General features: G+C 32.6%; 1 protein-coding gene and 1 long non-coding RNA gene across 2 annotated transcripts in view; one reads left to right on the forward strand and one right to left on the reverse strand.

The window, feature by feature from the left end:
• The window catches only part of LOC122270104 (calcitonin receptor-like), a 223,762-nt gene that overhangs the window by 12,624 nt on the left and 184,480 nt on the right, over positions 1-26,658 (reverse strand). Inside the window, exons 7-9 of the mRNA XM_043046239.2 lie at positions 9,465-9,615; positions 2,961-3,111; positions 2,341-2,401 (exon numbers count right to left, since the gene is read on the reverse strand). Coding sequence (XP_042902173.1) covers positions 2,341-2,401; positions 2,961-3,111; positions 9,465-9,615 — 363 coding nt within the window. The remainder of the gene's footprint in view (positions 1-2,340; positions 2,402-2,960; positions 3,112-9,464; positions 9,616-26,658) is intronic.
• Positions 17,111-26,531, forward strand: LOC107439249 (uncharacterized). The gene is made up of 4 exons (XR_001583500.3): positions 17,111-17,125; positions 20,173-20,405; positions 22,735-22,846; positions 26,320-26,531. It is a non-coding gene; the product is annotated as an uncharacterized lncRNA (long non-coding RNA).

Consider the following 26,658-nt stretch of genomic DNA (forward strand, 5'->3'; position numbering starts at 1 on the left):
TCATAAAATCGCTTAGCAAATTCATCAACATTTGCCAGATACTGGAAGATTGCGGCTTCTTCGATTGGTGAACCACTTCAGCAATGTTTCTTCATTATCCTTGTAATCTGCTCTTCTCAACTTTTTTCCACCATTTAAATTTTTTTCATGAGCAGAAATTATTAACTGCCTTTTTTTCCATATGTTACAAACTGCAGATTTGGATAGTTTATATTCCCTGCAAATATCAGCTTGATTGCATCCATTTTAAATTTTTCTGATTATGCCCATTTTATCATCAATGGAGAACGTTTTACGCTTACTGCTCGCCATAGTTAAATTTGAAACACTTGTTTGCAGGATTTATTTTAACTGAACTGAGAGCAAAAAGGAGTTGAAATGAGGTCCTTATCGACAAATATTAGTGTCCAACCCTTTGACCAATAATGAATAATTACTCATTCCCTCTGACAGAAAATGCATATTGATCCCACTGACACCTTACAGGTGCATCGTCTGCTTGGGTTGGAAACATCTGCTTGGTTTGTTTAGGTATGAGAAAGTGAGATTAAAAAATGCTTATCGCTACATTCCCCTCTACGGATGGTTTTGAAAATCGGTATATGTATTTATTTTGAAGTAGAAATTTCAAAATTATTAAAAATTTTTTTTTAAAAAAATCAGTCGAAGACAGAAAAAAGTTCATTCTATCGAACTTCCTCACTTTTTTGGTTCACTATATCCACAAAAAATAACATTATCCGTGTATAGCAAGGCACGGGACCGAACATTTCGTTCACTATATCCGGGAGTTCAGTATAAACCGTTTTCACTATAGCGGGGTTTGACTGTAATATAAAATGTCTCATAAGAGCCTTTATATATATTACATGATAGGCTTAAAACAGATTTCTCTTATTAATTTTAAAACGTAGAAAGTCATTCTTTCACAAAGAGTCATTAATATTCAAGATTTCATTAATATTCTATTAACACTCATAAGAGCAATTAATATTCAAGAGTATAAACTTTTCACCAGGTGACACAGTCATGTATGAAGAGTTTAAATATCCTAACACTAGAAAACTCTCCCCAACTTTTAGTGGTCCTTATAACATCATTCAAAAAGTCTGATGTGAATTAGGAAACAGTTAAAAAGAATAGCTATAGTAAAAAAACAGAAATTGTTCACCTTTCCAAATTAAGAAAATATTATGCACCAGAAAAATTAAAGCTTAATCCTGAATAAAATTTATCAAATTTAAAAAATAAAGAATATTGAAAATACAAACAAATAAAATCTAAAATGGGATTTGTTTTGCATTTTTATAAATTTAATTAATGGAAAATATGCTTATATACGTCATGTATATGTTAATGAATGCCATGTATATGTTAAAATATGTCATGCATATGTTTTGTTGAGCATGTTGCCCCTTTTATTATGGAAGTTCCGACATCTCAAATTTTCTACAACGGTTTATCTGTATTTCTAACAGAGAAATGTGGCGAAGTCGCAATTATGGTCTAAACATAAGCAAATCACATTTTTTCTTCGCTGTATATTTTGAGATAGGTAGGTACTTTATTTACGTCACACTAGAGCTGCACAATGGGCGACGATCTAGGAAACATCTCTCAGGATGATCCGAAAACATGCAATCGAAATTTTGATCATCTGCCAAGGGAATGACTCCCCTGCTTTGGTAGCCTGCTCTCGAAGTGAAGCACTTTGCGGTGGAACAGTTTAATGAGGATCGATACTGCACATCCTCGGTCCCTACACGGGCTGATCAAAGCTGTCACCCACTCGCTTACTGACTGTAGCCAATAAGGCTTGACTTCCGTATTCCACTACTTTACTATTAATTCTTTTCATTCACATTGAATGAAAAGCTTTGTAGTTTAAATTTATTTAGAATCAATTGGAAGCATAAACACTAAGTTTAATAAAACATGATTCACTTATTTTGTATCAGACTTGAAAGTCATATTTTAAATCAGACAGATTTAAATTATTGATTATTTAAATCACGGATTCAGTAGATACAAAGAATATTCCAGAGAAAATATTTAAAAAATAAAAATTTTCGGATACCTTTCTCAAGATTTAACTTAGTTACATTCTACTTTGAACACAGAGCGCTGATGCATTTCATTTTACATTTTCAACGATCAGGTATGACTCAGAAATGCATCTAGAATAATCTAATTGGACAATATATTCGAATGAAATCTGCATGTATTGGGTAATTTACTTGAATTTTTGACAAGGATTAAAAAAGAATAAAATTATAATTTTCCGTCAAATGCATTATTTTTCTAATGTCTAGTTAAAACAAATATTTTAGTTTTACTCACTCTTCGTCAGCGAAATACCATCTGAGAAACGAAAACGTTCCAACAGGGAATACTGGAAACACTGGAAAAGAAATATAAATCGAAATTTCAGGAAAAAAAGTATTGACGACACAGTTTCAAACATTATCAAATTTTTATTAGCTTCAGCCATTTGTATCTTGAGACCTTTTAAAGAAAGAAAATTTTTGTTCTTCTATTTTTCCACAAAAAAGTAGTCGGCCATCAAGGCAGAGGGGGTGCGATTGTTCTTAGGCATAAAGTGGCGCCATCTATGGCCAAGAATTCGACTTCTGACGCACCCAGACGTCACACCCGTTAATAGGGCGGGCCCATTCATTCAGCCACTGATGGTTATTTTTTTTATCTAAACCAGAGAATGATCAATCTCCAATTCAGTATTCCCAGAGGTATAATTTGTTTTGGGAACACGGAGGACTTTGAGACCCGACAGATTCAACGCGCATCAGTCGCTCACGAGAAGTCTTCCGCCGGCTGGATTTGAAATCCCCCTCTCACGAACGCGAGTCCAACGCCCAGCAAACCAGAAAAGTGCATCTAATAAATATAAGTGCTTCTAAAAGTGTATCTAATAAATATAAATAAATGAATACTGTTCTTACCCCATCCTATAAAATAGAACATTTTGAGAGACTTCTGCTCTGCAAAAGATGCTGCTATCAGTTTGTGTAGATAAAATCCTTCGCAAAACATCCACATGTATGTTGTCATGCGTGTGTATTTTGTTATCACATACAATATCTTACAACCCATCTACAAAGAAAAAAGCACAACACAGTTAAACATAAAAATTGCATTTTATCTCAACATATTACGAAAATGACTACAAAGTTGCTAACTTTTTCACTTTTTGCTTGAGAAATTTATCTTTGGTAATAAAATTTTAAAATTGAAATCTTGAAAGCCTTTCAAAAATTACATAAAAACGTAAAGTTGGTAGGGCATTGTGAGTAGCTTATTTTGCTGGCAAGTGGCGAAGGTGGGAAATGAGCAATGCTTACGTAACATGCAGCCCCACTTTTTTTGAAGAAAAAAAAAAACGATTCAGCAAAAAAAAAAAAAAAAAAAAAAAAAAAAAAAAAANAAAAAAAAAAAAAAAAAAAAATTTAAAAAAAAACCTTGAAATTTTATTAAATGAATGAATACGTAGTTTTTTTTTATGAATTTCCATCTTTTGTTTGAATTTAATCTTAAAATTAGTATATTGCAGCACTTCGGGGAATAATTTTTTTTCTTTTTTCCGTTGCAAGAGATTTTTTTCCACACATCTTAGATACTTTCGTATAACTGATTTCAAATATGCGATTGACTTTCCAAGCTGCCGTTTCTTTAAATGGTATTTTTAATCTATTTTTGTCGAAATGTACAAGTTTAAAAACGTTCTTTACTACAGGGGGTTGCGCAAAGATTTAAGGGATTTAAGGCATTATCATCAACAAGATTAAAACTACATAGGAACCCATGCCCGGAAATGTTCTCATTCACCGCTAGGAGAGCTTCGCTATTATGATCTGTTTTTTTTCGTGTGCATTTAAACAGGTCATAATAGAGAAGCACCCCTAACCGCGTACGACGACATTTCCAGGCATAGAGTCTGTTGACGCGTTAGCAGAGCAAGCACAGTAGTGGGTGAAAATGTTAACTTATTTGAAGAAACTTGAAGATTTAAATATTTCTTCATTTCATACAGTACCATCTCGATGCAGCATACAACTGAAAATATTAACTATAAATACAGCTTAACAAAATACGGTACATAACCGGAAACAACAACATAGTGAAGTGACATAGTGAAGAGACACATGCTTATAACAATGCATGTCTTGTATACAGATTCCATAATGATATGCCCGGATGACATCACTTGCGTTAGCTGAAAATAAAATATCTGTTGCCAACACACGACCGAAACTTAATTCTGTTAATTTAACGTATTCAGAGGAACAACAAACCACTCCCAACAGATTCCTATGCAATTTTAATCCTGATGATGTGCCCTAACTCGTCTAGAAGTTTCTCACAACATTTAAGTGACCCTCTGTTTTATAAAATGTTTTTAAATTTGTACATTTAAATAAAATAATTGACTAAATATGTCAGAAAAAAAAATTTTAGCTTTTGGAACAACCTTAATTTTCCACACATGAATTACACAAGATTAAGTATTTGTATAAATGTCACCAAAAATTTTTTCACCAGTTTTATTAGTCAATGTAAAAGTTAAGAAAAGGCAGGGGTGTTGTGACTTTCTTACCGAAGTAAGGGAAGGGTGTTTGCGATTTATTTAATTCTGCTGAAGAGTAAGAAAATTGTGAAAAGGGATTATTGCATAATAGTTGGCCGACCCCTTGCTTTCGTAATATTAATTTAAAATCATTTATCAATCACTAGATGCACATAATAAGGGCATATGCCATAGCTCCGGAATCTCTAGATTTTTGCGAGATATTTTTTTTGTTAATGTTAAAGTGGCAAAAAATGTATACGTAAATATTTTTTATCTTTGTTTGACAAAAATGATTTATAATTATTTTAACTATCACTACATACCCAAGTCAAAATTCTATTTTGATGGTTTATGTTGGTTTCAGTGTGATTCATGATGGTCACCATCATCCATCATTTTCCATTCATGGTCTTTGGTATGCCAACATTTTCCCATCATTCTATGATGGAAAATGCTACTTTAACACTATGATGATTAACTCTCAAGAGAGGTTTGATTCTCATGGACCAACAATCTGTGATGGTCCATAATGGTTCCAAATATACATTTCCATGCTGTTCAGAGTTCTATTTGGAAGTGTTAGTAAAAGTAGAAGAAAGTTTGTTTTTCCAGGATTATACGACCTGGCAAAATTAAATGAGCGGTAGGCACGAATTTTCAAACCTACTACTCAAAAAATCTTAAATTTAGTACTGTTTGCAATCAGGAATTATGAATTTATTTCCAAGGTATTTTTTGCACTCATGTATATTTCCTTGTAGCTTAAAATATCTAGATGTATCTCACTTTTGCTACCACTTCAAAAAAAAAAAAAAATTTCAGACCGAGCGAATTCCGGTTTGTGTTAAAATCTAGGATATTTTCGCTCTAAATGCGTAAAAAAAATTTTTCATTATCAATTGCTCTACAAAAGATTTTGATATTTTCTTTCAAAGTTAAAAGAAAGNTTGCTACCACTTCAAAAAAAGAAAAATTTCAGACCGAGCGAATTCCGGTTTGTGTTAAAATCTAGGATATTTTCGCTCTAAATGCGTAAAAAAAATTTTTCATTATCAATTGCTCTACAAAAGATTTTGATATTTTCTTTCAAAGTTAAAAGAAAGTTTACGATTCATGCATGTACCTCGTTTGCTATTTAAAACGACCCATTTAGGAGTATAGTGAACCCTGTTTTATAAAATAACTTGAAAAAAAAGGAAATAATAGGAAAAAAAATTTTAACTTTCAATTTTGAGGGTTAAAATAAATCAGCAAGCGAGGAATATATGTAATAGAAACGTGATATTTATAAAATGGAGGTATTTTAAAGTATGAGAAAAGTTTAATAATGCAGCCAATTTCTCTTATGTTTTCAATTTTAAACTGAATACAAAGTTTCAGAGGAAAGTCTGCAGGTTTTTAAATAAGAATAAACATTTGTCAGTGAGTCACGAAAATGTTCAGAAGATAAGCAAAAATTTGCATCGGGTGTTTTTAGCGCAAAACTTTTTTTAAAGATAAGGAACTTTTATTGTTAAGATGGTTTGCTTTAAATTGTTAGGGAAAGAACATGGAAGTCATACCAGAATTTTTTTTAACACGTTCACGCCGGGTGTTGCGCCTGAAAGCTGGACGGAAAAGAGAAAATATTGGTAGAAGAACTATTTCATTATTAGAATCTATTCTAAACAATAACAATTTACTGTAAGGAAATTTATCACGGCGAAGAAGCAATTCAATATAAAAATTGCATCCGTTAAAAACAATTGGTATTTATGGATTTTTATTATTCCCGGAAAAAAACTAAAAATTGAAATTTATTTGTTACCAGTTTTTACACCGGTGCGCCGCCCGCTGAGTCTATCTAGCGTGACCCCCCGGTGGGTCACCCCGGCGTGAACGTGTTAGCTGAAAATACAGTTAGGAGAGAAAGCAAATATTAACCTAATACCAAGTTTATGTAGGATTGTAATATGCTTGAGTGTAATTAAAGTTATTTATTTATCTAATGATTGATTATTATACACAATTTTATTCTGTACATATCAGCAACAAAAACATTTTTGATTCTTCCTACAGTGGAGGAAAAGAATTAATTTAATCAAACATAACATAATTAATTTAATCAAACATTTCCATCTAACATAAATTCCTAAGTTGAGTTACTTACTATTTACTTAAAATGACTGTTTTTTAAACTTCTAAGCTAATATGTCATTTTCCTGGCATTCAAGATTTGGTGAATTTCTATTTTATTTTTTTCTCGAGCAAATGTCAATAAACTACACTGCTGTCTGTAAGATATTAATAAGTGTAATTAAAAAAGTATACAAAAAAATTTAGATTATTTTGAAGACCTTAAATTTGAAGAAAATTTTTGGTCCGAATTGCCATGTTTAAAAAGAATCACCCGTAGATATAAAGTTCTAAACTCTTCTATTTTTACTAAATTTGATCCTTAATTAAGATTTCAACTTTTAGTTTTATAATATCGTCGAATGCACATAAAGCTTTTTTGTCTCAAGAAGTTACCATGATTAATTTAAATCTCTTGATTGGATAATGTAATTTTTACACTGTTAAAACTAGGCATCTTAATGAAAATATCAACGCACTATTTTTCATAAAAAAATTTGCATTTCTGCTGGAAAAGTTTTAAAAATCATGATCCAAGCTTTTCCTTAATTAAAACTGAAGAATCTAATTAAAGTCGAATATTTTAGCATGATGCATAAGATTCAGAAAAACTGACATTTTAAAATTTAATTCTTCAAACAGAACATCTTAATCAGATGACTTTTTACATTTAGAATCGAATGTGGATTGAAAAAGTTTTCCCAAAAGTACTAATTTAATATTCCCGTGTGTTATATGCGATCTAAAAGAAATTTTCTGTTTTTTTTCATACATAAATTCATAATGAGCTAAATTTTATTTTAAGAAAACGTGAATATTTAACTTCAGTTGAGAATTTAAGAGCACCAGTTTTCAAACTAGTTTGTAACAAATAAACAAAAAATTAAGTGGGATATGTCAAAAAAATTCGCCTAAACCAATTCGTTGAAGTTTCGACAAATTTCGGACTACTCTTGAAAAAAAACTTTCTGCTTAGACATCAATGTTTCGTGAAGATTAATTTTTTATGCTTATAGCCGTCGCGAAACTTACGCATTTTTTTCCGGATAGACCATACCTGCCAACTTTCACTCTTTCCGAGAATGGATTTTCAAAGTGGTTGTAAAACAGTAAACGAAAAACAATCTGACTCAAAAATATATTTACATTTTGACCCCGTTGAATTTCGCTTGCGCAAGGATTATTATGCTTTCCTATATTTATTGTAATTATTTATATGTAGTGGTGGTCAAACTCTTTATAATTATCATTATAATTCAAGAAGTTAATTGGAATAACCTGAGTATTGCTACCACTTTAAATATGAAAATAAAATCTTCCGGAAGAGTTGGCAGGTATGATCGACTGACATATTCGCCATAATTTTTGAATTATGCAAACATTTATATTTTGATATGGAATTTAATCTATTAGATCAGTGATTCTCAACCTTTCTTTTGTGGCGGCACAATTTTAACGATTTCGAAATTTGCCGGCACACAATAAAAAAAAATTAGTTTAAAAGTTGTTTACTTACCTATAATACACTGTGTTAAATAGTTAGTGATAATAATTTTGAATGTGAAATAAAATAATATGTACAACAAAAGCACGTTTATTAAGAGATAATTATTTCTTTCGACTAATTTTGTATTAGTTGGTAACAGTTATTTATTTTTTTGCTAGTTATTAATTGTTAACTTGTTTTCTATAGTTATTAACTGTTAGTTTTTCTACATTGCTATTTTTGTGTGATTTCTTGTTAACTAGTTTTTTTGCTAATTAATTGTTAGCATGTTTTTTTGTTAGTTATCCTTTGCTAATTCACTTTTATAACTATTAATTGCATNCTGGTTAGACTGTCATATTCGCCATAATTTCTGAATTATGCACATATTTATATTTTGATATGGAATCTAATCATAAAGATCCTCAATTATTTGACCTTTAATATTTTAAAACTAGAGCGGTGGCTAACGCTTGAAAATTTATAATTAGTCTACATATAATTGTCCTACCACTTTTTCCCCAAAAGTTCTTTTTACGTAAAGATTAATTGTTTTATTTCGCAATGATTATCTAAAAGGCATATCTGCTAACTCTTCCGGATTTTCCAGAAGATTTTTTTTTCATATTTAAAGTGGTAGTAAGAATATACTATTTTTTCTTTTATAAACTTAATTTTTAGATGATTTTGATCACCACTATTCTTACAAAAATTAAACACATATATTAATATGCGTTACTATCATGATTGTCAACTTAAGTTTTCTCAAATACAACGTATTTGTTTGCTTAAAATTGAAGTTTTAATTCCATTTTAATACCACTGGAAAAAAAGAAAATGGGAAGGATTAAAAGTTGGCAGGTATGTAAATGGGTTAAAACACTAAAAGCTTATTTTTCTCCCTGCATAAATCAATTATATTTGAAATAGTAAAGCTACTGGCTTTTTCGTCTTACTTTTAGCCACGTCTATATTTTAATTTAGCATTGTATTAATATTCACTATTTCAATATTCACTTTTTCACAGCAAATTTTGCAAATATTTTTACAAAGATTCTTATTATTTATAACGTTTCGTGAAGTAACATCGGTTTGGATTATATTGAAATTTTCTATAACACAAATGTATAAATTATTATACAACAACTTTTTAAAATTTTCCCAAACAACCGACGTTGTTGATAACAGCAAGTAAAAATGGATTGATGATAAGACAGCCAATGATGGGAGGTGATAAGACATAACCTGTAGCATTAGAAAAACAATTAGAAGACTTACCCCGTTTTCTTCTAAAATTGTGATTCTATTTCCGGGGCTATCCATTTCTTCTAGAATGACAAAACACTTGAAGGTGATACACATCAGCGCATTCAGAACAAGGGCCATAAACAGGTTCTTGTGCATCGTTATTCTGTAGACTTGAAGTTGCCTGCAATTAGTAGTTAAAGTTAGAGTTAAGTGGAGAAACTTCAAACATGCAAAACTCTAAACGTAACTGTAACTTGAAAAAATGTTTAAATCCAAAAAAGTAAATAGAATATCAAAAGGTAAATCACTAGAAAGCATATAAGATTGTTGGAAATTCTATAGCCATACACTGTTTGGGAGAACATTTGTTCAAAATAGGTGTACTATCTGCCAACATATGCTCAATTTATCAATTGGGTACTTGCACTTCAAGAAAAAGAAGACCTCCCATACCCACACACGTGACCTATGATGTCAGCGCCAAATAATCTTTATCAACAAAATGGTGTATAAAAGTTGAACTAAGTTTCTCTGCATAAGTTAGAATGTTAACGATAAGTTAGTTATATACAAAACCAGCATCGCACATCGAATTATTTGAAATATCTCGTCTGCTTCTTTTACTTAACTTAGACTTATTATTTTTTTTAAATGTATTTTCCGTCATATATATTTTTGCTTTGCGTACCTGGCAACTTCGATGCATTATTAGTTTGTTTATGTTTCACATGGCTTCGTGCATGCCTTTGTGTTAAATCTCTGCGTAAATATCTAGTGAAAGAATTTAGAAAGTGTCACTAAGGGAATTGATACTTGAAGGGCATGGCTTACTCGAAATAAAATGGAAAGAACAGTTGCTAACGTAAACAAATGCCCCGTTTCAACAGCCCATCAGGATTAAGGTAATCACACTACGTCACTTGCAGGTATCCCATTAGATATTATAAATTCAAGACATGCTTTGCAATATTTTTCAAGGACTGTGAGAAAGCTTCCAGGATAACGGAGAGATTGCCATAATATATCATACCTGCTAACTTTTAATCCCTTCCATTATCATTTTTCCCAGTGGTATTAAAATGGAATTAAAACTTCAATTTTAAACCAACAAATACNTGATCTACTGGATGCTGGATATTGGGGTTATCTCGGCGTTTGGCGCCACTAACCGATTCATCGATTCTGTTTTGTCGTATTCTAGGAGGTCCTAAATATCTTTGAAGTTGTAGTATGTTGTAACGACAAATCAAGTCCTTAATGAAGTAAATCTTTAGTTTTGAAGTGAAAATCATCTTTGGAATGGGGAGATCCCCTTGAGTAGAGTTGTATGATAAAGTTAATAGTATTTTGATAGTAGACAACCATGATAGTAACCCACATTAATTTATGTGCTTAATTTTTATAAGAATAGCGGTGATCAAAATCATTTGAAAATTAAGTTTATAAAAGAAAAAATAGTATATATTTACTACCACTTTAAATATAAAAATAAAATCTTCCGGAAAATCCGGAAGAGTTAGCATGTATGTCTTAGGGGTACCGGCGAGTTCTGTCCATGAAAGTACACGTCTCTTTTTACACTGAGGCAAAAGGTTTTTTTATTAATGAAAACAATTGGGAATTTTACTTCATTAAAAAACTTCATTCGCTTCAAAAGATTGGAAATAGCAAATGACTTGTTTTAAATGGTAAAAAAAGTCACACATTTGCAAGACTTACCAGATGTAAATGAAAAAACAAAGTGAAATGAACGAAAATTAAAAGTTAAGTTGTCAACAAAAATGGAAAATTAAGGTGAGAAACAAGGCTGAGAGAAAATTAAGAAGAACACAGTGGGTGAGAAGGACAAATAAGTGCATCCACACTCTCTATGGACAGGTAGTGAGAAAGTATGTCTTTAATCAGAGAATCGGCATTCATTGATAAACCACAAGATTTCAAGATGAGTTGATGTGACCGGGGTGCGGGAATAACTTTGCCTTATCGAATTGATTTATCTTATTTTTGATAACAGAGATCACATCAGCACATCTTGATACCCTGGAATCTTTCTTCATTCGCATGAATGTTGTTGATTCTTTAGTGAGTGACATTAGTTCCTCACCACCCCTCCATAGCACGTGGAAATGCATTTTACCCTGAATTTCTCTTCTCAGACACACTGGTTTCTCTGGTTCAGTTTTATTACATATTTTTTTATTGTCTCTCGGCTACTGAGATTTTTTCTAATTTTGTTTCCTTTTTTCTATTTCCCATTATTCTTTTGCCACTTAACGTTTATTTCAAATCACTTTAGTTTCTCCTCTTTCACGCCTGGCAAGTCTTGAAAATGAGCACCTATTATTGAGCGTTGAAACGAGTCGACTGATGTTTCGAATCAGTATATATTTTAAGCGAATGAATTTTTTAAAATCAATATCTTACTGCTTCTTGGGATTATTTATTTAATTTGTAGAGTATTTGCTTTTTAACTTAATGATAGTGTTCTAGCTTTAAGATACAGCACATATGGCACTAAACAGCACATATTCAAACTAAACTAACGAAAGTATCAGACGGACCTAAGCTGTACATCTGATACGTACATAGGTATCTGATATGCACAACTGATTTACCCTTAAATGTACCGTGCGGACAACCCTGAATAACTTTTGATCTAATGATCGGATCTTCACGTTCTAGGACACAATCTTAAAAGTTCAAGGGGATGACCTCAAACATGCTAACTAATCAGGGCAGACGATACTTTAAGTTACGAATTAAGATTCAAATACGTACTTTCTCTGAATAAATATGTCTTTTCCCCCCGACATATTTGGATTTCTGACCACCAAAATATAGGCATTGGTCATTAGTCAGGAGAGCAGCCCAAAGTTTGGACCTCTAAATATTAATTTTATTTATTTCTTAATTTGTCTTACTATTTTATTTAAAAGGTGTCGAAAAAGTTGTTGAATCTTAAGGTATAACAATTTTCGCACCATTTTAAAGAACGTAATTTTACATGACGAAATATAAAATTTGAGGGAAATTCGTCGAGTTGTTTCTGAGAAATCGAATTTTAAAAATGCGGTTTATTTGAATTTCGATTTTTCAGGAACTATTTAACCGATTTCACTCAAGCTTCGTATTTTGATATGTGAATTTGCATTCTTTAAAATAATGCAAAAAATTGTCTACCTTATAATTCAAAGTTTTTCGAATATTATTGAAAAAATATTAAAAGCTATTTTTGCATACAATTATATTTGGATAAGCGAATTTTATAATTTTTCAAATTAGCTTAATCGGAAGCTTAATCGCCAGATCGGAAAAAACACGAAAAATAAAAATAAAATTAAAAGGTCCAAGGGACCTGACCAAACTATGAGGACCCTCAGATTGCGATTATCCCCTACATTTTGTGAGTCAGAAATTCGAATTCGTTGAAAAAGTTATGCTTATTCAAGGAAATTAAGTTTTTGTGTCAGATTTTGTAACTTATCAAACCTTTAAGATTGAGTCCTAGAACGTGAAAATCCAATTTTAGTTCAAAAGTTATTCTTGGTGGCCCATATTTTCATTTTGGACATTGTTTATTTAAGGGTAAATGCCCTATCATATTTTTTACTATTTATTGTTAACTTTCATTTGTTTGTTGTTGTGCCCTTAGTGGTGCAAGGGTCTTTCAAAATTTTATGGATTTATTTTCAAATGAAACCATATCTAAGCGAGTAAGAGATGATGAAAAGAAAATTAAGATGTAAATGAGATGGGTGACAAACCTTACAATGAGGTGATAACAAACCTTTGTAAATCAGTGTAGGATATACCGGGCAATGGCACTTGACCTTAAAAAAACATCAGTGTAGGGTATACCGGGCAGTGGTACTGAACCTTAAAAAAACTTCAGTGTAGGATATGCCGGGCAATGGCACTTGACCTTAAAAAAACGTCAGTGTAAAATATACCGGGCAAATGTATTCCGGGCAGTGGCACTAGACCTAGTATATATTTCGGACAATTTCCAAAGGTCTAGTCATACTAGGTCTAGTTAAGTGCCATTGCCCGGTATACCCTATACTGATGTTCTTTAAGGTCAAGTGCCATTGCCCGGTATATATTTGCCCGATACTCCAAACACTGATGCTTCTTCTAATCTATCGTCAGTAAGTATTAAAATATCGAATAAATGTAATTATATCCATGAATAAATTAACATCAAATCGGATGTAATAAATATTTCGGACATTCAGCAAAGCGAGTGATTGTCAACATTCACCGGTGAAAGTCAACAACCACCGATTTCGGTCATTCACAGTAGCATGCACATCATTTACATTATAACCTCATCAGGACGTTTATTTCATACTTTACCTAAATAACATTTGTCATTCTATAGATATACAATGCCTAGGGAAAGTATGTAATATTTCTAACATTTCATACTTTGCCTAAAAACATCCGGCATTCTATACAATTCCTAGGCATTCTATACAAAGCCGGCGTTTACTTTGCCGGTAACATATATATCGATAAATACAAGCTAGGTTGGGTTGACAAAAGCAATAGAAAAATGTGAAAATAATAAAATCCACAAATTAAAAATCACTTAGCCTTAAACTACCCTTAAAGGGACCTGAAAACCCCTCTGTCTATAACATTCAAAAGGATTATGAACCTGATTTGATTCATTGTATATATTTTATTAAAGTGTATGAAAGATATTTATAAAATTACTACGCATTTTATTATTTATGATCATAATCTTAGCAATTGATTTCCGCAATTCCAATTGTACTGAAATAATATTAAATTCAAGTTACAAACATAGTTAGATATTTATTATTTACATGCAGTAACTGCAATTGTATTTTAGTGTTTAACGATTTTCAGAATTATATGTCTTGGAAACTTTAAAATCACTGCCGAGTAGCTTAAGACAGTTTCAAACAGGAAACTGGTATAGTGACCAAGACCCTATTAACAGCTTAAAATACTAACGATGAAATAAGCATATATTTCGAACATTATTTTCTTCAAAAATGTTGTTTGAAGTTTCGAGATCATTCTTTTTTGAGAATCAAAGCAGCTTTGACAAGTCAATCGCCTGGTTTATTGGAGTCTTTTAACAGCTCAATATATTTACTACAAGTAAAAATTAGAAAGTTTTAACCGCTATTTGACTCCCGTTTCCCCTCGACTACACAGGAAATTGAAAATGACGCTATTAAGATGTGAATATCTACGATATATGCATGAGACATTGGACGCGGCTTTACTCAATTACTCGGAATTGCACAACTTTCTCCAAATAATGGGCTGCGCCGCTGTATATTTTAAAGACCAATTTTATGAGATTCGGAGACATTTGAGCACTCATTTATGCACGGAAACTGAACTAATCGAGGATTGAAAAATAATAAGGAACTTTGTCTTTAGGTGCGTCTCTATTTGAAACTAATGAGTCAAATTTGAATTTTATGATTCATTCATATTATAATAATAATTCTTTTGCTGGTTTAAATTCATGGTTTCCTCTACCGAGTAAAATTACAAAAAAATGGTGATAATTATGTCAGAAGGTTGTTGAACATTTCAATTTCCCTTTAAATGTAGCATTTAACATATTTGCATGAGTTGTTGTTGTTAATTTACGTAATGAGAGCTGCACAATGCTAGAGCTGCACAATGGGCTATTGGCGACGGTCTGGGAAACATCCCGGAGGATGATCCGAAGACATGCCATCACAATTTTGATCCTCTGCGGAGGGGATGGCACCCCCGCTTCGGTAGCCCGACGACCAGAGCGCGAAGTCGAGCACTTTACGGTAGCACAGTTTAACGAGGACCAATACCGCACACCCTCGGTCCCTACGCAGACTGATCCAAGTGGTCACCCACCCGCACACTTACTGTAGCCAAGTGATGCTTGACCTCGGTGATGTGCTGGGAACCGTGTCTTAACGATCAGTCCACTGCGGGACCATATTTGCATGAGAGCAATTTTACCAGAAAAATATAACAGTAGGCTAGGTTTCATAAGGGTAACAATAGCTACAGCTTCAATTTAAAACAAAAATTTACGACGAACGATTCTAGTACTGATTACATATATATTGAATCATTTTTGGCAATCACTAATGGATAAATTTATTGAAAAACAGAGAGGAAACGAAGTAGTTTTGCTACCACTTTTTAAACTTTTGCATGGATCGCATAAAATTCCAAAACGTATTTTTACGTAGCCCTCTCGCAACGTGCTAACCTCTTCGGGACGGGCGTGTCGTATATGCAATCTCAGGGTGGCGGCAGTCAGGTTAAAAAAGATAAAGCTGGTGGTCAAACTATTTTTATAGCAGTTTATTTGTGGGCGGTGTTATAATAGTTTTCTTTATTTCATTCACCAAGACTTAATTCAAATTAAAAATTATATAGTTACACTCTTAACTCACATAGATTGAATGTATTAGATTTAAAGTGAAAGCCAAAATAAGGATGTCAAATTAGCCACGCCACGCCAAACCTAAGCTACAGCTTTTTTATTTTTTTCCATCCTGTTTCTGATTCCATGCGAATATATTTATGACTCCCGAAAAGGTTAACTTGATTTTATAGTCGTACGTCCTTGAATTTGCAAGTATATTTTAGTAAATAGGGATTCTTTTTCATCTTTCTTAAATCATTTTTTTTGTTTTTTTCGGTGGGGGCAACCCTTAAATTCGTTGTAAAAATTGTATTAACAGGGATGGATTTTCGCTCGTTGATATCCCGAAACTGCTTTCTAATTACTTTCTCCGATCTCTCGTTGAATTTATATACTGCTGTATTTTAATTCCATCTTTGTCACCTCTAATGTGCAGAGTTATTTTGCAGATTGTCTAGTTAATGTGCAGATTAACTAGGGTGAAACTAGTAAATAGCATGTAACTACTAGTAGTGAAACAAGGGCAACTAGTGCTAAAATAGTTTAATTTCTGAACGCTTTTCTGTACGCTTAACTTTTCTGTACAACAACTTTTCTTCTGTACGCTTAAATTATCATAATTTTATTTATTTTTTCCCCTTGTCTAAAGAAAAAAGAAGTGAATACAATCAAGCAATTAACACATGTGTTGATTCAATCGATCATCCATCAATTTTATAGCTATAATCGTGCTATAATACAAAGCAACAAAAGGTTTAAAATATCATTACAATTAAATGCGAATAAAATGAATGCGAATAAAATGAATGTGAATTAAATGAAAATATTATTACAAAAAAATGAGAGAAATAAAATTTCGATACGGGTCCGTTAATGTGCACATTATAAAAGAAAAATGCGGAAAATTCTCGATGTTGCATTTCAATGGAACACATTAGCTAATGTGGGGGTTAGCAAGGTAATGTGCACATCGAGGTAACACTCTTTGTGGCTCATCATTAACGAGTAAATAATGAGAAGAGAAATCCAACCGTGAGGAAGAAACGTTGAAATGTGTATATCTATGGATGAAATTGAAAAGGTATGGAAAAAAGTACTTTCCAGGTATGATGTGGTTCCAGGTTTTTGTAAACAATTGTAACTTTTCCTGACTGTTCCCTGCTTTTCAGAGTCAAAATAAAGGTTTTCCCCCTGAACCGTGGGAGCCGTGCGTACCAGTTAAACACACTGGGCATCTCGGGGTCGCCGGCTAAAGCTCTCTTGAAGTTGATATCCAAAACTAACGGTAAGTTGAGTTTTCTGATAGATTTTTTGTGGGTCTTATCAAGTTTTTTAAGTTTATGTTAATACACTATCATGAAAATTTTTTGATAAAATGAGCCATAATAATGCGCTTATGTAATTTCTTAAATTTAAAAAAAATATTACCCTTTTTTGAAACAACTCTAATAGTGTTGTAGCGAATTTTATTCTTATTAACAAATCGTTGTTTCTTAATACACTGTGGAAACAGGAACTATAAATATTACTATAAAATCACAGAGATAGATGTTTATGACACCCATTGTAGACACCGTATAGTCAGGAACAAAAATTAGACCTGATATGAAACTGTAACGTCCTACGTCTTATCAGCTGAACAAAATATTAATAAGACGTTATTGACTTTACACTTCTTCAAAGCACCTTCTCATTATAAGTGACAGGTGAGTAAAAACAGTTGCACAAAACGAGGAATTAATAGTGTTGACAAAAATCATAAAGTTACAACTACCAAATTTTACGGCCTAAATTTATTTAAGATATAATATTTTATGTCCAAATAATAGTATTTATGTCCAAATTGATATTTTGTGGTTTTGTACAATTTCATAGAGATTGAAATATCGATGCCTGTCATTTTAAAATGAACGCAATGGCAGGTACATCTCTAAAATTATGGATGATTTAGAAAAATCGATTTTAGAAAAATAGAAGGAAATAGAAATGGATAGACTGCATGCAAACTCTCACGAAATTTCACAATGAGTTGTAAAGTTCGTCATCAGATGGTGCTGCTGAAGCTAAGAAACATTGCTTTGTGCCACATGTCAGGACATTCCCACTTATCAGTTAGAAATTTCACAACTAGTAGTGATTTCGTCAAAAGATGATACAGTTGAAACTAAGAAACATATTTTATAATTTTTCTTAGTTAGTGTTGCCCTCTAATGACAAACTTTGCAAGTAATTTTGAAACTTGGAAAGAATAAATTCTAAGATACCTTTAACAAAGCGCAACCAACTGAACATACACTCCTGAACTCCTTCCGGTTGTTTTTTCCTCCGCTATCATTTTGACAGCAGAACAATTGCTGCTTTCAATCTTTCCTTTTCTTTCTTTCTTTCTTTTCTTTTTTTAAAATATCAAACACAGTTGGGTTTTTTTTCTGTGTCTGGCGTACATTTCTAAAAAAATCTCCATTTTAAACTACTTAACTTGTTTGCGATTACACAGCCACCTGTTAATCGAAAACAATAGACCTGCAGGTCGAATTGAGATACATTTTTTGTATAGAATACAAATCTGCACTGAAAAATAGGGGTACCATACTTTGAAAATGCCCTCTGGCCCAATCTCAGGATTGAGCTTGGGGGTCACGTTTGTTAAAACTAAATGCACATATCAAGTTTCAAATGTTTACTCTATTTTTTATTTTTGCGAAGATTTCTATTTTGTTTTCTGAAAATTATTTTACAATTTAAGATTTTTGAATTTTTTTCTTCAAAATTCGAATTTAAATCAATCAATTCTTCTCTTTTTCAACATTTGAACAGCCCGTTATAAGTCATGACAAACAATTTTTCTCTCCCTAAATTTACAACCATTAAGTTCATTGTAATTGCACATTTTGCGTAAGAAAGAATCATCTCTCCCCTCTAATTTAATTAATTTATTTATAACAGTCGTCGAACAGCTGACCCAATTTTCGGTTTGGGACTACTAATATTCAACTCCGCAGTCTTGTAGTCAATCCAGAAGACATGGGAACTCCTGGATCAAGCAATGGGAGAAATTTGCAGTCCTGGGGAACTTTTTTGATAGAACAAACCCGCATTCACGTTACATTCAGAGGAAAACTACGTAAACCTTCCATAGTTAGCCTGGCGGCAAGGGAACCCATGATTCGTCTACCATTGAGAACATTTTACGTCAGCACCGTGATCGGCGAATCATGAATGAGAAACTAAAAATATTCTTGAAAAGGGAAGTTACTAAATTTAATATCTTTTAAAAAAACTTTGAGATATCTTAGTCTCCACTTCTTGCATTTATAGTCGCCAGTGGCAAACCTGCAAATTTACATCATTTAAAGATAGAAATATCGAAGAGCACTTACGAAATTCTAATAAAACGAAATTACCAAACGATTAAAAAGAATTTTCCAAACTATTAATTAAAAGTGAAAAAAAAAATTAAAAACGATAACCTCATCTTAAATGCAGGCAGTTAAGCATAGTACAAAAGAAAGGCAACCGTGACAGGGTAACTGTTGCCATTTTCTGGCACTTAAGAAGGGAAAAAAATTCGTTGTCTTTTAATGCGTTTCAACGCTGGAATGGAAACTCTTTTTTGTTGTTGTTGTTGTTGTTACTTTACGTCGCACTAGAGCTGCACAATGGGCTATTGGCGACAGTCTGGGGAAACATCCCGGAGGATGATCCGAAGACATGCCATCACAATTTTGATCCTCTGCGGAAGGGATGGCACCCCAGCTTCGGTAGCCCGACGACCTGCGCGCGAAGTCGAGCACTTTACGGTAGCACAGTTTAACGAGGACCAATACCGCACACCCTCGGTCCCTACGCAGACTGATCCAAGTGGTCACCCACCCGCACACTGACCGTAGCCAGTGATGCTTGACTTCGGTGATCTGCTGGGAACCGTGTCTTAACGATCAGTCCACTGCGGGACACTCTTTTTTGCATTAGAATAAATAATATAGTTCCTGAAAGTATCGATTAAGGTATTTCAGAATAAACAATTTTGAAACTTAAAATTTTTATGCGAAGAAGTAAAGAGTTAAAATATTATTTTAATAAGAATGAATACTGATACATAATGAACTTTTTTGAATCTCTATCTATAAAACAAATGACATTATTCTTTTAGAATCATTTTTATTTCCTGGAATACTGAATGATTACGAATTACAAGTTTACGAATCCAGTAAAGGATATTTCAAGGTTGAGATTTCAATACCAATATAAACTCAATAAATATGTGTGAAGCAAAATAAACATAGAAGCATTTTACTTTTTGTATAAGTTACCAAATTATTTGTATTTCAGATAATCATCACAAAGGCATATGGATAAACATTGGATCTAACCAGAAAAATAATTGATTTAACAGTAATTTATTTTAACAGTTGTTTTTCTCTTATATTTGGATCAATAAATGATAAGGATATGAATTAATGTTTGTTTTGAAAGCTGACAGAATGGTATAAAATGGGAAGGCGAGAAAGATGTTCTTCACCACTTGATTAGAGTGCTTGAACTATAGTGATCAACTTCTAGAGGTAAGCATTACATGAATTTTATTTTATTTTAACCTTCTTTGAGCAGCCTATCCGATTTTGGGTTCAACTCATTCTGTCATTTTGAACTCAACCAAGAAGACAAGGCAACTCCTGGATCATGCATTGGTGGAAATTTTGCCTTCGCTGATGAAACTAATCCCCATTTGCGTTACATGAAGAGACATGATAGAGAAGAACTACGAAACGTGAAGAACTACGATACATGAAGAGAAGAACTACGAAAACCTCGCGCGGTCAGCCCGACGCTAAGGGGACTATAACTCATGATGCATCTACTACTGAGGATACTTTTACATCAGCACTGTTGTCGGTGCGAGCCGGGTGAGGGATTCGTATGGACCAGCCATCACTGGGAATCGAGCCCGTTTCACCTCATTGTAAGGCGAACGCTCTGTCCCCTGAAGCCATGGGTCCGTTACATGAAATAATAATACTTTTTTTTTTATTTGTTTCATTCTTTTAATAATTTTTTTGTTTATCTGAGAAGTGCAGAAGACATTAATCAGGGCCCTACAATAAGCATTCGTCACCTCGCAAAATCTGATAAAATCGTAAATTCGGCAAATAAAATTGTGTTTTGGCAAATAAGTTTTTCCACTGGAAAGAAATTAAACGAATTTTTCGATTGCAGTAATTTTCGGTAGATGCGTCGCATAACCAATTAGAATTGGGTCCAAATAATATAAGTCTGAAACCAAACTACCGTGAAATAGTTTTTCTATGGGAAAAAAATTAATCATAAAAAATTGTTTAAGACTTGCATTTGGCGAAGACTTTCGAAAATTGGTGGCATACATTTTATATTTGGTTAATTTACTGGCTAATAATTTGAAATTCTTAGAGCGGGCTCTGATGAAGTATTGCACTTTTTAAACCTAACATTTTGTCCGAAAAATTTTAATTATATTTCGTGATTCAAAATGCAAGCTTTAAGAAAATTGATATTATTTGAAATGGGCTCTTGAAACAGTGGATATAGCTAAAAAAGCTCGTTTAAGACAATAAACATAGCTGAAAACGCATGCTAAAGAACATGGACACATACTGTATAAATTGAAAATAATGGACATGGCTCAAAATGAACGTAATTGAAACTGTACCAGCATAAAACGCATCTTCGTTGCTTTCAATATGAAACTCAAAGTGAAAAATGTGCATACCAAATCATTATAATTTATTTTTCAAATGCACATTGAATAGTCCCGCGGTGTGGACTGACACCGTTCCCAGTAGAACACCGAAGTCAAGCATCACTGACTGCGGTCAGTGTGCGGGTGGGTGACCACTATGATCAACTTGCAAATGGACTGATGGTGCGTGGTATCGGTTCTCGTTATACTGCTCTACCGTTAAGTGATTTGAATTGGGGTGCAGGTCGCTGGGCTACCGAAGTAGAGGAGCCATCCCCTCAGGGGATCAAAATTGCGAACACTGCTAACTTTAAAAAATATATTATGAAATTGTAAGAACTTTTAAGCATTAAGAACTTTTTATTTTTGAAGTTCAGGATTTTATTTCCTTCGACCTACTAAATTTTTCTTCTTCTTTTCTGTTTAAAGTTACAAGACGGTATCGATTTCAATGGACAAATTAAAAAACGAAAAACATATAACATCATACTTTTTATTTTGCAGCAGGATAAATTCTCCTTGTACATTTTATAATTCATTTGATGTATTATAATAAATTCTTGCCGGTCGCTATCTGATATTTGACTACTACTGTAAAATTTTTTCTATCATATGAGAAGAAAATCACCTCAAAATAGAAATAAAAATATGGAAATCAATGAATGTAATGAAATACGTTTTTAATAAAAAAGAATGCCTGTTACGTGCAAAGCAATTTATTTTCAAGCTCACTGACTGAAATCACTGGCTGAAGTCAAAAGCTCGGACAGACACGAGATCTCTTCAAAGGAGTGATCCAGCCCTTCTATTCACTCTTTACCCCTGTAAAAACCCAACAAATCGAATTAACTAGACTATATCGACAACTTTCTTCGTGATAAACCGTTGCAATAATCTTTTTTTTTTAACTCTTAGTGAACCAGCAAAAATGTGCGCGCATGAGCTTCGAAACTCAAATAGCGTTAGCATGCAACTGCAACGTTAATCAAAATTTCTTATTTATCTTAACGCTTAACAGCAGGAAAATGGGCATTTTTCTAAAAAAAAATAAATAAATAAAGCATTGGGAGATTCTGAAGAGTTTTTTTACATTAACTTTTTTAAAATGAAACTTTTAGAACAATCACTGTCGTTACTATTTTCGAACGAATGATTAACTGAATTTTTTATCTTAACAGATAGAAAAGAAAATGAAGGTTTACATTGTTCTACTTGTCCTCAGCGTCGTTGCTGTTGCTTTAGCTGATCATCCAGCATGCAAAAAACAACGAAAACAGGCACTACAATCAAGTAAGTGTTTGTAATTTTTTTGGAGATAAATAACATTTTCTTTTTCTGTTGCGCGTGATTTCTGAGCAGATATTTTCGCGTCGCTGATTTCAAATCTACGATCGATTTCTTTCCGACAGCTTTAATGCAATTCAATAATATATTCGTAAACAGGATTTTTTTAAAATTCACTCGAGTGACATCTAAATGTCGCCACTTCTCTGCTACATAAGGAGTGGTAGGAAGAATGCAATAATACATTTAATTTACGATGCGATACGTTAAAGTCTTATTTTTTTTTGTCTTAAGTGTTTTTTTTCAAAGGGGGAAACTAGTGCACAAATATGAATATAATCCTATATGCACTTGTCGATTCAAGCACAAATAAACTAATCTAAAAATTTTTTCTTATTGAAAAAATTTAATTGTTTGGAACAAAACTTATTCCAGATTTTAAATCTTCACACCTGAATTAGACAAAATCTTGTAAAAACGCAACAAAAGTTTTCCACGGTGTAATTATTGAAACTAACGCAGGGAAATTTACTCATACTTTATTAAATTAATCTCTTAAAGATCTTATAACGAATTATGTGAATGTGCAACTTTTTTTCGAAAGACAAACAGAGCTTAATATGTTTTGGATTAACAATCTAAAAACCCATTCCAGCACTTACAAAGATATCTCGAAAAGTGGAAGTTAACTCCGTCAGAAGTTAACTTCCAGTTTTCGAAATTTTACTTTTTTCGATCTGGCATCTATGGAGATACAACTGATGTTCTGCCATTTCTTAAAATGTGACACTGGTCTTGCCATTAAATATTTTTACCATAATGTTTTAGATCATTCGTAAGACGTGGTCTTATTCTAACGGATTTTTTTTGGAGCTAATTTTCTTCATTCTCAGATCATCCAAATGGAATGTCAAGTTGAGATAAATTAGCATTTATGACACCTCCACTTTTGCTTTTAACCGAGGTTCCAGGCTGCAAAAGCTGCTCGTAACATGTGTACTGTGTATGAAAGGGATACCATGGCTGAAATAATGACTCGTAGTTGGCACACCAAGTTTAAATATAGAACTTAGACGCTTTTAATTCTGATCATCCAGTAGAGTTTGAGGGAGAATAAACCAACTTTTACAAGCAAATTCTTGTTGAATGTCAAATGACAGGGCGGAGAAAGTGGAATGTAATCCACATCATTAACACTAAAAATATTTATTTTAACTTAGTTTACAATCTAATATTTCTCGAAATATCTTTATAATAAATTTGCATCCCCTTTTTGCCATAGAAACGCATATTTTTATTAAAGTTGCAAAATACAGCAGTGAAATTAATTTATAATGTCATATAGTCATATAGTGCGTAGATGATTTTTTCCTAAAAAAAATATTTAAATATGAGTGATTTTAGAGGGGAAATTCTTTTTTATTGGGAGAAGTGGGGTTGGTAATGTTTACAGGTTCGACAATTATTGATTACTTAAACATGCTGTAAAAAAATCTTAGTCAAAGTGCCTAGAAGCTTAAAATGATCAGCTATTTAATTTCAGGCAGGACTAAGATCCTGAACAGATGGTGCACGTTGTAAGGTTTGAATTATTTTGCAATATACTAAACTATTTCCCTACCCCACCTTAGTCTCCAGACCTAAACTCAATCGAGCCTATTTACTCAAACCAAAAGTCAAGTTTCATAAATTACCATTCAAAGAAATGCTTAAATATCTCAACAGGAAAAATTTTTTATAATGTTAGAAACATCTGTAGCAGTTGAATCAATGCTTAACTGGTTGAAAGAATTTGTAAAAATAAGGGGATATCCAACTTATCTACTAACTTAAAATTGCAATCAGTTATTGAAGACGTTTTTGTCCACGTACGCAGATTTTTAATCAGCACAATTTAGACCAGTTCAAAGTTAAGAATTCCATCATATTTTTTTATGTAATAATTACGCTACTATGAAGAAGCATGACAAGGATTTAATAAGATTCATAAAACGGGTAGTCGTGAGTTCAATCCTGGCTGTAGACTAAGGCGTGTGCATACTCACCAGAGTGTAAGTTAAATCTGTCGTGATTGAAAGTCCCTCTCGTTGGTCGTATAGTGGTTGGAGAGAGAGGGATATCAGTTCAGCCACTGTCCACACTGTCTGACCAGGGTCGAAATGATTCGGCATCCCTTAAAAGATAGAGCTCTAAAAATGGAGCTAGGTTCTTGATCATGATTGGATGAGGCTGTACTATAGGTCGAATATATGGGAGCATTTTCCAATTTAGGGAGCATTAGCGATAACAGCAGCCAATTCTGAATTCCATAGATATACTAAATACTCACTACTTATGCGAAACATTTTTCTTTTTAAATAAAATTAACTATACAATAACTCCCTATATAGGACATCAGATTATTTTAAATAAATTTATGGCAAAAAATATGAGCGTTACGTAAATAATATTTTTTTTAAACAGTCTTACATTTCACGAGTCAAAAAATGGTCTTATGTGGCAGAAGTATTTCTTAAAATAATGATTAAAAAAATACTAAAATGCTTGAAAAATTATTTTAAAGATGAATAAATAAATTTAAAGAACTTGCTTTTATTGCAATATTTGTCAAAATAATAGCGCGTAAATTTTTTGGACATGCATCTAAACTCTTAATTGTGTTTTCAGAAAATTGTGCAAGAAGTAACTTATTTCATTCGGATATTACCCGTTCTATTTATTTATGCATGTGATTTTATTTGCAAACATTGGCTCCTTTAATATTTTAAAGGTATTTAATCGAAAGCTTTCGCAATAATTTGAGTCTATTCCTCTTACTAGACAAAATTATAAATTTACCCTGATAATTTTACTCTTAATTAGGGTTTAAATTAAATTGGGTACTTCAAGAAGAAGATGATCACAATATCCACACGTGTGATCTATGACGTTCAGCTCCAGCTGATGGTTTTTAAGCAAAATGGCATATTAAAGTTGAGCTAAGTTACTCCACATAAGTCAGAACGTTAATTAACGTAAAATTGATTAAATACGGTGCCGTGTCGCACATCAAATTTCCTGAAATATAATTCTTTCTCGTCCTTCACTTAACTTAGATTTATTATTTGTTTATGTTTTTTATTGTAACCGTGATATATTTTTTGTTTTATGTACCTGGCAACATCGATGGTTTATGTTCTTCATACTTGTCTTTGTGCTAAGTAAGAATTATATAGTGAAAAAATTTAAATCCTTATGAAAGAATCTTTGTATAGGAATATAGAATGAGTCACTAAATAGAATTGATTCTTGACAGGCTTACTCGAAATAGAATGGAAAGAACAGTTGCTAACGTAAGCAAATGCCACGATTAAACAACCCATGAAGATCTATATACATTTTGAGTATAGCCCGTAGCGAAAACAGCTTAGTATCGCATTCGCTGATTCTATCAATATTTATTCCAAAAATATTCTAATGTGACATTTATATATTTGTAGAGGATCCCTATGTTCCTAATTGCTATTCCAATGGTGAATATAAACCGGAGCAGTGCAAGAAGAACGACGGCGGAACATTGTTCTGCTTCTGTGTGAGCAAAGCAGGGCAACCTCAAGGTGCACCCAAGGTAGGACACCGAAGTGACTGCAAATAGATGTCATGCTTCACCAGAAAGAAATCATCGAAATAAACTTTGATTTTCTAAAACAAATCTTTGTCTTTCTTGGATTATTTTGGGGAACAATTTTAGACAGATTTAGATACTATCTCATCGCTGATTTCAAACCTACAATCGGTTTTTTGTGTTTTCAAAGGAGCAGACAAGTGTATATCTATGT

Source organism: Parasteatoda tepidariorum, chromosome 6 (assembly GCF_043381705.1).
Source record: "Parasteatoda tepidariorum isolate YZ-2023 chromosome 6, CAS_Ptep_4.0, whole genome shotgun sequence".
NCBI classification, from domain to species: domain Eukaryota; kingdom Metazoa; phylum Arthropoda; class Arachnida; order Araneae; family Theridiidae; genus Parasteatoda; species Parasteatoda tepidariorum.